General features: G+C 42.9%; 1 protein-coding gene across 1 annotated transcript; it reads left to right on the top strand.

The window, feature by feature from the left end:
- Positions 1–7,955: 7,955 nt before the first annotated feature.
- HOXC10 (homeobox C10) lies at positions 7,956–12,229 on the top strand (the record flags this gene model as incomplete). The annotated part of the gene is made up of 2 exons (XM_082496467.1): positions 7,956–8,739; positions 11,952–12,229. The coding sequence occupies 2 exons, from the start codon at positions 7,956–7,958 to the stop codon at positions 12,227–12,229; spliced, it is 1,062 nt and encodes a 353-aa protein (XP_082352593.1).
- Between the last annotated feature and the right edge of the window lie 271 nt (positions 12,230–12,500).

A 12,500-nucleotide genomic window follows, 5' to 3' on the forward strand; every position in this document is an offset into this window, starting at 1 on the left:
AAAAAGAAAAGAGAGGAGAAAGAAAAAAGAAAAGAAAAAGGAAAAGAAAGGAGAAAGAAAAAAGAAAAGAAAAAGGAAAATAAAGGAAAAAGAAAGGAGAAATAAAGGAAAAAGAAAGGAGAAATAAAGGAAAAAGAAAGGAAAAGAAAGGAAAAGAAAGGAAAAAGAAAGGAAATGAAAGGAAAAAGAAAGGAAATGAAAGGAAAAAAGAAAGAAAAAGAAAATGAAGGGGGAAAGAAAGGAACAAAGACAAGGAAGGAAAAAAGAAAGGAAGGAAAAAAGAAAGGAAAAATAAAAGAAAAAATGAAAAGAAATGAAAAAAAAAGAAAAGAAAGGGGAAAAAGGAAAAAAGAAAAGAAAAAAAAAAAAAAGAACGAAGAAAAAGAAGCGTGGTTGGGGAGGGGGGGTCTCCTAAGAGCTGCAAATGCTGGATTAAAGTGTCCCGAGGTTCTCGTGGTGTCGGAAGGGCTGCGCACCCCCACGCACACGCACCCACCTGCACCCAGCCCACCCCATCCCGAAGGCGCCAGGCCAAGGAGCGCGTAAACTTGACTGTGCGATATGGCGAAACCTCCTTGGTGGCGCGTAAATAAACCCAAACTTCAGCTGAACAACTCAGCAAGAGCGGCACACAATAGCCACGAGGGGAAAATCCGTCCTTTTTGACCATTTCCACTTTTCCTCACGGGCTTGACGTTGGTTTGCGACTTGGCCAGAGCTGGGATTTGCGCAAAAGCCAAGAAGAAAGCCAGTGGTTTTTGGCAAGTGGACTCGAAGCGACCATCAATTGAGCTAATCCTCGCCTGTGGATCCTGGGGTGAATTCATTTATTTGTGTACCAGGAACTTTTATAGGAGCAATAGCTGTTCCCGAGGGAGAGGCAGGACTGGGCACAGGCGGCGGTCCCCAAGTCCTGGAGCCCCCTCCCAGGGGACCCTGGTGGCCCATAACCTTGGCGAAAGGCGATTAAATTGGTTCTCCTGAAGCACCGCTCTGCCGAGGGGGGGTGGGGGGGTGGGGGTGACCGGCGGCGAATTTGCTGTTGAAATATTGTAAACCTCCCTCCCCCCCCCACCCCCTCCCTCCCCTACCCCGGCAAAAGGAGGAGGGAGGGGAAGGGAGGGAGGGGGGGAGAGGGAGAAAACTTTGGGGGAGGAATTGCGGGTTGGAGGCAAAGCGTTTGCAAACTTGCGGTTTAGTTTTTAACACCCTCCCACCCCACCTCCCTCAAATATAAACACACCCCTACAAATAAATAGGCACCCCAAAATTAATTAGCCCCCCAAGAGACCCCCCCAAATAAACCGCCCAAAAGAAACCCCCCATAAGTAAAAAGCCCCCCATAAATAAAAAGCCCTCCGTAAATAAAAAGCCCCCCCCGTAAATAAAAAGCCCTCCATAAATAAAAAGCCCTCCGTAAATAAAAAGCCCCCCACAAATAAAAATTCCCCCATAAGCAAAAAAAAAAAAAAACCATAAATGCAAAAGCCTCCCATAAATAAATTGCTCCCCCTCCCCCAATAAATAACCCCCTAAAAATAAATACAGCCCCCCCCTCAAAAAAAAAAAAAAAAAAGGGGGGGAAACGCGGCGGAGGGGGGAGCTGAGAGCTGCGCTGCCCCTCCGCTCTCCGGGATTTATATTAAAAATATGACTTATCTTATTTTTGCCCCAAAATGGCGGCTCATTAAGGCCTGGCTTATCCGCCTTTCATAAAGTTGGGGGATGCAGGGATGCACAGCACATGTTGGGTGGAAGCACGTTTCTCTGCTTTTGATAACTTCTAAATTACAACATGAAACCACGAGAATGTGGTTTGCAACCTCATAAGGCTCCTTTTTTTTTTTTTTTTTTTTTTTTTTTTTTATCTAGAGTTGAGGAATTAGGCTGGAACATATTGTTGATGGAGCCCATAAAAAAAAAAAAAAACAAAACCAACTTTGTTCCTTTTGGTGGGGGAAAAAAAAAAAAAAAAAAGAAAAAAAGAAGAGGGGAAAACTTAATGTAAACATTACAATTGTTTATGTGCTACAAGTAGCAAAGTAAATTCGTTCGGTTTAATTGTTCAAAAGCGGCCTAATTCCTCTCTTTGAATTAAGTGATACACGCTCAAGAAAATCTGCAGTCCTCTGCTGTAAAGATGTGCTTGATATAAACCGTATGTGAGTGCCCAAACGACGGTTAAAATAGCTGAAAGTCTTTGGGGTTTGAGAAGAGCGTGTGATTAAGAAAGCAGGAGATACTCGAGGTTATCTCTCAGGCTGAGGGCTGCAGGTATGGAAAAAAAATATTAAAAATAATAATAATAAAAAAATATTAAAAAAAAGAGAATTACAGTGTTGGGGTTGTTGGTTGTTTTTTTTTTCCCCAATAAATTTCTCTCTCTGCACATACGTTTCTCCGTCCTCTCCATCTCCGCGGCGGTGTCTGTGTTTGGAAGGTGGAGACCTTCAAATTTAAGCAAATCTGGCAAAATGAAAAGGTCGTGCTTTAACTCCACTACCTCCAACTTATTTCCATGCTGTAGGTGTGAAAATTGTATTTATTCAGATAATTTTTTTTTTCCCCAGTGGCTTTTTTTTTTTTTTTTTTTTCAAGGAGAAACGTGAGTGTTAATTGCCCGTCCTCGCGGTGCTCTCCATATTCTGTTAAAACTGTAATTGAAACAATAATGTTTATTTTGAAGCGCTCAGCAGACCGGCGTTGCCGCTTCAAAGACGCCTGTTAAATTATCAGCGTTTTGACAAAGTTTGAAAGAAATCATATTCCTATCGTCATATGTGAAAAATAGGAATTCTTTGAGGTTTGCTCTTAACTTGCGGGACAGACCCACATTTTAGCACTTCCTTCATTGTTTTCAATTTTTACCTTTCATCGTTACTCTTCGCCTCTTTCAACTTTTTTTTTTTTAAAAAAAAAAAAAACTTTATAAAAAGGGCTCTCCAAAATCCACATTGCCATCAACCGCTCAGTTATTTTGCAGCTTAAAAACCGCAGCGCAGCCACCAGCGTTTCCCAGAGCAAAAAATAAAATGAAATAAAATAAAATAAAAAATAAAGTCCAACCACCTTTTAATTTTCCAAATATGCAATAATCCACATTTCCAGAGCTTCCACCCGGACTTTCCCACCTCTGCTAGAAATAATTTTTTCTTTTTTTTTTTTTTTTTCTTTTTGGCAGGGGGGACAATATTTAAGTTTGTTAACGCGGTTGGAAAATTAAAGGAAACATTTCAGCACTGAATAAACTCCTCCGAAATCCCCGTGTCACATCGTTGTGCTCTGTCACCCTGCCTGCTCTTGCTTATATATGAATTACACTTCCCAAATTTCGCCTTCGGGATCAAAGGCAAAGGCAAAGGGTCCCAACTCCATCCAGTACGTGGGTGCTATGTTGGGGGTAGAAAAGCTTGAACACAGTTTTCAATACCACCTCAAGGAACATAATATCATTCCATAATTCTTTGACTTAAGTTACTCAGAAAGAAGGAAGCAGGGTAAGAGGGATTGTAAAGTTTGATAGATTTCTTGTGGTGATAGTTTACAGTTTCTAAGCCAACATATAAAGGCGTGGGTTTTATTTTTGCATCGCTGTTATTGTACTCCAGTGTACTTTGTCATAAATCAGAATTATTTCCGCTACAACATGGGGCATAATACCGGGCAGAAAATACAAATTTAAGGTAATCATTAAAGTGTTGCTACCAAATACTTCCTCGAAGCGAAAATGAATGTTTGTCATAAAAATGTAAGAAAACTTGGTAAAAAATACAATGGGCATAAGAAGCACTTTCTACACATAACTCACGGTTAAATAATTAGATTGAAAAGGGGACAGGTAAAATATTCCGGGGAAGTCTGAGAGATGCTTTGTCTTGGAAATTGTAGACATTTATATACTCCTCGGGGTGATGGGCAGAAGAGGGGGTTTTCTGGCATCTTCCCCCCCCCCCCCCCCCTCACTTCCCCGCCATCCCTTCGTCCCTGCCTAGCAGGGTCCACGGCTTCCCTGGCATCCCCGGCCCTGATTTGGGGACGTTTGAGGGCAATTGCTCTGTCTGTGGCGCTGGGGACAATGGGAGGACGCGGGGACAGCATCCTCCCCCCCCCCTCCCCCCCCAGCCCGGGAGAACAGGACCCGGGAAGGGCAAAACCCCACTTTTTTTTTTTTTTTTTTTTTTTTTCCTTCGGTGTGCCTTGGAGTTCATTGGGTAAAACCCCCTGAACTGGCCCAAAAAAGAGGCCAGGTTGAACCCACGGGGGGGAGAGGGGGGGGGTGGAGAGCAGCTCTCTAGGAAACGCGTGGGGGTGGCAGCCCGAAGGCGGCGGGGGATGAACATCGGACCTGTCTATGGTTCCCCTAAAAGTGTGTAAAATTCAAAGTAGGTTATTAAAGTCCTTACCACGGGTAGAGCCTCTCCTTTTAAGTTTTAATAGCATTTGTTCGTATTTATTTTCTGTAATTAGAGTAAAGCATTTTTCCCAACGGGGGTTCCACTTAGGCTGATGAATTTTATTTCTCTTTCCATTAATGACCCATGTTTATCATACTTCTAATTATTTTTAACTTTAAACAATATTCGGTCTCCTGGAGACGCCTCTGCGCTGCTTCCTAACGTCAACTTTCTTTTTCCACGGCCAAAAAAACCCATGGCGGTGAAGTTTCGAGATATATTCAGGAGGTCTTTTTAGGAACGATCTGATTTTATATTTACTGAATCCCTTTTGCTCCCGAAGACGCTGATTAGCAGCTCTCGAAACAGGCTCGAAACCCTTCAAACGTTTGCATCGGTAGCTTGTGCTGGCAAAAACTGATAAACAAAACGCCTGCGAACAGTGTAAATCTTTATTTTATACTCACAACATTTACACATTCATAAAAGATGAGGTTTCCAGCACCGTTTCTTTTTTTTTTTTTTTTTTTTTCTTTTCTTTTCCTCTCTCCAGCAACCTGGATGGGGAGTTTTGCTCGAGATGCTCTTGTGAAGCGCCTGGTTCTGCGGAGAAGCAAATTCAAATTTTATTTAATGTCGCGTTTGATGTGCTCCGGTGCAACTCCTTCTCATCGCCTTCGACAGAAACGCGCACCGGAATACAGGGCGAAAAAAAAAAAAAATCAGGAAAACATATTTAATCTTTAGGCAGACAATACAGGAAACTATGAGGTCAAATTTTGGTGTCCCAAAAAAATGCACATGTGTAACTGTTTGACTGAGCAGCATAAATTATTGGCCAGCCACATCAGCTGCAAAAATAAAGTAGAAGAGGGGGGGTAAAAAAAAAATCAAACCGGGGGAAAAAAAAAGCGCAATATAATACAAAATTGCATTGGTCTTTAATTTCATCACCTATAAATGAGAAAATATTGGCTCCCATACTAAAGTTTTATTCTTTGCTTATAAATATTATGTGGAATTTTCGTTGGATATCATAAAACTGAACGATTTCTATCAAACTGTTTTAAAAAGACCTATGCAGATAACACAAATAGAGGCAATAAAGTCGCAAATAGCTTTCCAGGGGAACCAAATGGCGTCTGAAGGCTACGAAAGCTTTTACTCTGCTGGAGAAGGGGGCACACGAAATAGGATTATCCACTTTTAGGCTTTTTCGGCCTAAGATATTGAAACTTGTCCCACTTGATGCGGAGAGAAGACCCGCAAGGCTCTTGAAAGTTAAGTCGAGGGGAATTTTACAGCCCTGCTTTTGAAAATCTTTGGGAAAACAGGTTTGCAGACGTGAGAATATTTAAGCAGGACTTTGCTCTAAACCGTTACAAATCACCCCAAACGGTCAAGTTCCACTTTCTCTGCTCCAATGTAATTCTTTTTTTTTTTTTTTCCACGATTTTGCTCCCCTTCCTTTTTCCCCCTTTCTTTTTCTTTTTTCCCCCTTCTTTTTCTTTTCCCCCCCTTTTTCCTTTTTTTTTCTTCTTTTTCTTCCCCCCTCTTCCCTCTCTCTCTCTTTTTTTTTTTTTTAATGAAAGGTGGCGTTTTCTTTTTGTTTCCCTTGAAAGTGACTCTGAACCCGTCTCTTTCTAATTGTAATGATCTTGAAATTCCGGGCTATCTCCTTTTTTATTTATTTATTCGCCATTGCCCTAATCCGCCGCTTCACCTAAAACCAGAGTTCATCCACCAGCACTGCAACACGCCGGGAAAAATGATTAAAAAACCCCCTCAAACTCATAGAGCTTAATTACTACACGATTAAGAAAACAATAAAGAAAATAAAGTTGGGGGGGGAGGGTACGATAACCACGAAGGTTTCAATTCCGTCGTGTTTAAGACATCAAATATTGCTCGGGAATTTAAAATTTAAAAGAAAACAACAACTTGAGCTGCCATCGCAGCGAATTGCGCCAGGGAAGAGGAGAGAGGAAATATTGGAGAGAAAAGTAACTTTCCACGTGAAACCACCCCAGGAAAATAAATAAATAAATAAATAAATAAATAAAATAAAACCCGACCAAATCGGGAAAGTTTCATTTTGCAAAGCTTTCTGCGTGATATTTAGTGAGTCCCAAGGTTGGATTTATTTTTTTTTCCCCCCAGTAGATATTTTCCAGAGAGAAAGAGGGAGCAGACGGAGAGACAGACAGACAGACGGGAGGGGAGAAAACCCACCACACCACCGCACTCTTGCAGTTCACCGTCTGAAAGTCGCTCCCTTTTCACAAATTCGACCCCTTTTTTCCTCTCCAGGAGGAATTTTATTTCTTTTTTTTTCTTTTCTTTTCTTTTCTTTTTTTTTTCTTTTCTTTTCTTTTTTTTTTCTTTACTTTTTTTTTTTTTTTATAATCCTGCACAATACCACACATGCCATTTCATTTTAGTCCAGAAACTTAAGACAGTTTCGGGAATGAAAGTGGATAATTAAAAAAAGCTGTCTTCGCAGAGTCAGGGAAGGCGAAGCTGCTTTGCTGCGGGAGGGGGGGGAAATAGGGAAAATAAAGCAAAACTAGGTTTTCATCGTCTTTTTCTTCAATAAAAAGCTGCTTGGGAAATATCCAACCTGCTTTAAGGAGCTTCAGGGTTTCGGGAAAACGTCTGGCTGAAGGGTCTCTCAATTATTGCCCATTTTTTTCCCCCCAACTTCTCTCCCCACATCTCTCTCTCAGCAGCAAAAGCAAAGCGGCGCCGAGCGCATCACCCCACCGCCCCCCCCCTCCCCCAAACCCCATCAAGCTTCCCCCCCTCCCCCAAATAAAACCCCAAATAATTGGAATAAGCAGAAAAATAACGTCAAGAAGAAGCAGCGCAGCAGCCGGCTGAGCCCAGAGGAGCCCAGCCTTGCTGGGGGGGGAGCGGGGGGGGTGGGGGGGGGAGGAAGGCGCAGCCGAGCGGAGGAATTAGGGAGGGGGGATTTGCTGGTTGGAAGGCAACAATTAAAGATCTCTATCGGTTTGGGGGCGCAAAAAGATAATTCCCAGAAGGTACGGAAAGAGGGGGGGGGGCGGGGGGGGGAGGGAGGATGCGTGAGATTTTCTAAATTTAAATTTGACCCTCTCCCCCTAAATTAAAGGAAAAAATAAAAATTAAATTTTTTTTTTTTATTATTTGTTTGGGGTTTTTTCCCCCTCCTCCCCCCCCCCCCCTCCCCCTTTCCTTTGCCCCCCTTTCCACGCGTGGCTCCGTTGGTAAACAAACGGGCGGGCGGGGAGCGGGGCGGCGGGGCTCTGCCTTTGTTCAACGTGAAGGTCCCGGCCCGGTGCTGGCAGATGTCGCTGTTGCTCCACGGTGACGCTCCCGGTCCCGACAACTTGACCCCCGTGACGTCGTCCCCGTCTGAATCATCAAGGCCATTTTCAATCCTCATTGGCCTGGGCATCACGTGGGGGGGTGGAGGGGGGGAGAGCGATGCGTGGATAATTATGGTGCTTGATATTTTTTCCCCCTAAAAAAAAGATGTCAGCCCCTGGCTGGAGTATTCCTCCTTAAAAACCCTCTCTGAAAATGTCATGTCCCAACAATGTGACTTCTAACTCGTTTTTGATGGACTCGTTGGCCGGTACCTGTAGAGGGGAGAATTATTCCTCCAGCCAAGGGATGTACATGCAGCCTGGGAGCGATTTCAGCTGCGGAGTCATGAGGAACTGTGGAATTATCCCGTCTCTTTCCAAAAGGGACGAGGTGAATAGCGCTACCTTGTCTCTCAGCACCTATCCATCTTACCTTTCTCAGCTAGACACTTGGTGTGACCCCAAAAATACGTACAGGATCGAGCAACCTGTTGCAAGACAGCTCCCATCCTGCTCCTTCCCAACCAATGTCAAGGAAGAGAATGTTTGCTGTATGTATAACGCTGATAAAAGAGCAAAAAATGCCACAGAGGCAGCCCTCTACCCCAACCAAATGCCTGAGTCTTGCCTAAATGACCATGAAGTCCCCGTTCCTAGCTACTACCGAGCAAGCCAAGGTTACCCCTCCATGGAGAAGACGTCAAACTGCAGCAATCCAAATGAGTTTGAGGCAAGTTTTGAATCCAGGGCGAGCCTGAACCCAAGGAATGAGCATCTGGAACCAGCACCGCCACCTCCTCCACCTCCTCCGCCGCCCCCGGTGGCTAAAGTGAGTTTTCCCGAAAACACAAAAACAGATAATACTCAGAACACATCCACGAACGAAATAAAAACAGAAAAAAGCGCCCCAGCACCCAAAATAAGTCCTTCGGAAGCAGAGAAAGAGCTGAATAAAAACACTGACACCAGCACTGACAATTCTGACAATGAAGCAAAAGGTAAGGGAATCATTCATTACCAGTAGCTAATTTCAGCAATTAGTAATCATCCATAGCTAATAAGAGCAAGAGTAATGCGAATATGCAGTAATGTGCTCTCTACTCTGCCAACTTCTCCTCCAGAAATTGGCACCATAATGTTCTGTATTGTTGCTGTCTTTTTTTGGGGGAAAAAAAAAAAATATATATATATTCTTCCTAGAAATGTTGCGGGTTTTTTAAAATGTATATATATTAGAGCTGAGAAAAGGGAGCAGAGAGCTATTTGAGAACTCGTCCTGTCGCTGTTTATATGGAGAAAAATTGCTGTGCATGTACTTATGGAAAAAAAAAAAAAAAAAAAGAAAAAAAAAATGGTCCTTGCAATCAACGCTGCAGAATGTAATAAGATGAAGTGATTTGCTCTGAAATCGCAGAGACTTGGGGTTTGTTTGTTTGTTTGCTTGGGGGGGGGGGTGTTTTAGATGGATTTTGTGTGTTTTTTAAGGCAAATGAACCCTGATTTTCCCCCTCCCACCCCCCCTTCATATCGCTTTCTATGCAAATGCTGTATTTCCGCGTGCTGAACGAATTTGTCTCCTTTGGCTTTGCTCGGTGTTAAAGTGGGGTGAAAAAGAAAAAATAAACTGCGTAGAGTCGAATTTGCAGTTCCAAACATCTCAGGCTGGAGTTGTGCACTGTGGCTCATTTCATGGCTTGGAAACTCGTTGGGAGACTCAGAGAGGAAAAAGCTTCTCCTTTCTTTTTTTTTTTTTTTTTTTTTTTTTTCTTGGCGAATTGAGGTCTTGTTTGCGAAGGCAAAAAAAAAAAAAAATGTTTCTGTGTGTTGAGCAGATGTTTTAAGTTTGGGATTGTCTGAAAAGAGGCTTTCATTGAGCGCATTTTATTTTCACTGTAGGGATTGCATATGGCTTGAAATCTATGTGTATGTGAATATTCGGGTTTGTTCCCGTCCTAATTGGAAGGGAGGTGGATGCAGAGGCTTCTTTCAGGTCAATAAGCGGGCATCATGTGAAGGGATGGATTGAATTTCCCTAAAAAAGTTGGAGGGAAATTTCCTCGGTAGCAAATACCGCTCAGACCTAAGCAAACGGGTTGTACGGTTTGCCTGTGGTATGTGGATTAAAATATCCGCCGTGTGTCAGGAGCTGGGCTATAATTAGGGCTCCAGCAGCAGGAGGACGGCTGGGGTATGTGGCGTTGTATGTTGCATGCGGGGCTGCATGCATGTGGGTCGCGTGTGGACCCCCATGCACACACGCCTCGGCTCTGTGACACCAGCAAAACCTATCCTCTGGCGTCTCCCCTTCCAAAATCGGCCTTTTTAAAAGCAAAACCCAGAAAGACTTCTTCTTTAGTATTATTTTTCCCCCTCTTTCTTTTTTTTTTTTTTTGTGGTTTCTTTTGCCCTCTTCTTTTTTTTTTTTTTTTTTATATATACCATTCCGCATCCAAAGGGAAATGATATTATCTGACAGTTGAATTACAATTACACACACCAAAAAAAAAAAAAAAAAAAAAAAAAAAAGCAAAGTCAAGGTTATCAAAACCCCCGCAAACTTATCTGCACAAAGCGCCTTCAACGTCCGCGCCAAGAGAGGTTTTGGTGGGAGTTAACCCGAAAGAAAGATTATATTGGGTTGGATTTGTAATTGGGGCGGAAATAAAGAATGAAATAAATACAGATAAAGGTTTTCTTTCGCTTCAGATGTTGAATTTTAAATGGGTGCGCGGAGAAAGACGCGGTTTCCCCGATATTTTTTTTTTTTTTTTTTTTTTTTTTGCGTTTTCAAAGGCATTTCGTGGTGTTTGCGGTGTTTTCGAATGGTCAGATCCAATTTGGGGCGGATTTTGTTTGCTTCTGTTTCTGTTGCTTCCTTTTAAAATCTTTTATAGCTTCAGTTTTCGTTTCTGTTGAACCCGAATTTTTATTCGTGCGGAAGGTAAGAGACCTTTCTCATGTAATTTAAGCATTTTGGGGGGTGGGGGGAGAGAGAGATAGTGTTTCCAAGGGGATTTCCAGGACTTGGTGACATTAAAGGTTTCCTGCAAACGCCAAAGTAGGTCCATGTCACACCAGCAAATTTTGAAGGTGCCTTTGGCCAAATCAAGTTTTTTTTTCCTTTGAATTTCGCGAACGCACTGCCCGGGGAGGGGGGGTGGGGGTGGTGGTAGTGGGGGGGGGGATGTGGAGTGGGGGTGCTTTGCTACAACTGCAGGATCCGCTTTTGCTTTTTCTTACAGTTTAGGCAGAATTATTGGCCGGCTGCTGGTGCCAGGATTTTCTCATGCCCAAAATCAAAGCCCAAGTATTTGCTGTGTTTATTTATGTACGTGTGAAATACGTTTGCCTTTGCAAAGTGTATGTGTGCGTATCTATACGAGTGTGTAGAGTGAGGAGAGTGTATATGGGATTACAATTACCTCCGAATTTACCTATATGTGCCCACACAGCTCATAAAGGCAAATCTATTTCATACAATCCCGGCTCGCGAAAAATACCCTTTGACGGAAAGAGATCTCCCGGACGAGCGAAAATAGGTTTATTTTCAAAAAAAAAAAAAAAAAAACAACCACGCCTTTAGGCAAATATTTCAGCCTCTGCGGTTCATTTTGAAGCCCAGATAATATACATATATTTCTTTTTGGGTGGGGTGGCAAAGGGTGACTTGGGGAAGCCCCAAGAGCTACGGACGACTCCGAAAATCGCATTGCTGACCTCAGATTATTTTTCAATTAGTGGTATTTTAAACCCCTCCATCCCGCCTAGTGAAGCCAGACTCAATCCATACCGCGATATCCTCCAACCCCCGCGGTGGGGGAGCGCGGAGCGGCGCGCTTTCTCCGCGCTGCCCCGCTCCGCCTGCGCGGCTGAGAGGTGAAGGTGCGCGCTGCTACCACCGATTTACTCCCAGGCACCCAAAGGCTTAAACCACCCCCTGACCTCCTCCAAACCTGCCTTTTCCTCCCTAAAACCCGTAGGAGAGCAAGTCACTCGGCTCCTTTTTTTTTCTCTTTTTTTTTTTTTTTTTTTTCTGCCCAGAGGCGAGCTGCCTTCTCATTTCACAATAATAATAATAAAAAAATAATAAAAAAATAAATATAATTTTTTTTTTTTTTTTGCCAAAGAATCTGGTTTGCCAAATGATGCAATCGGGTAAGTTCTCTTTCCCATTCCCCGGATACTTATGTAACGATGTTATTTTTAACAGAGGATATAAAGGCAGAAAACACTACAGGAAATTGGCTGACAGCAAAGAGCGGAAGAAAGAAAAGGTGTCCTTACACCAAGCACCAGACGCTGGAGCTGGAGAAGGAATTCTTGTTCAATATGTACTTGACCCGTGAGCGCCGCCTGGAGATTAGTAAGAGCATTAACCTGACAGACAGACAAGTCAAAATCTGGTTTCAAAACCGCAGGATGAAACTCAAGAAAATGAACAGAGAGAACCGAATCCGTGAACTGACTTCTAATTTTAATTTCACTTGAGTGTGCTCCAGCCCCTGTGCAGGCGAGGGAGAGTGGAGAGAGAGAGAGAGAGGAGAAAAAAGAAAAAAAAAAAAAAAAAAAGGAAAAAAAATACCCACAGGAGAGAAAAAAAAAAAAAAAAAGCCTTGTGCAGTTTGGGGGTTTATTTTATTTTATTTTAATTTTTTCTTTTCCTCCCGAGTATAAATGCAAAGCGTATGCAAAAATCAAAGGACCTCAAGTGATTTGGGTATTTACAGTTTGTAGAGAGAAGATGCAGCGGTATGAGCAT

This window comes from Vanellus vanellus (genome assembly GCF_965231255.1).
Source record: "Vanellus vanellus genome assembly, chromosome: 28".
NCBI classification, from domain to species: Eukaryota; Metazoa; Chordata; class Aves; order Charadriiformes; family Charadriidae; genus Vanellus; species Vanellus vanellus.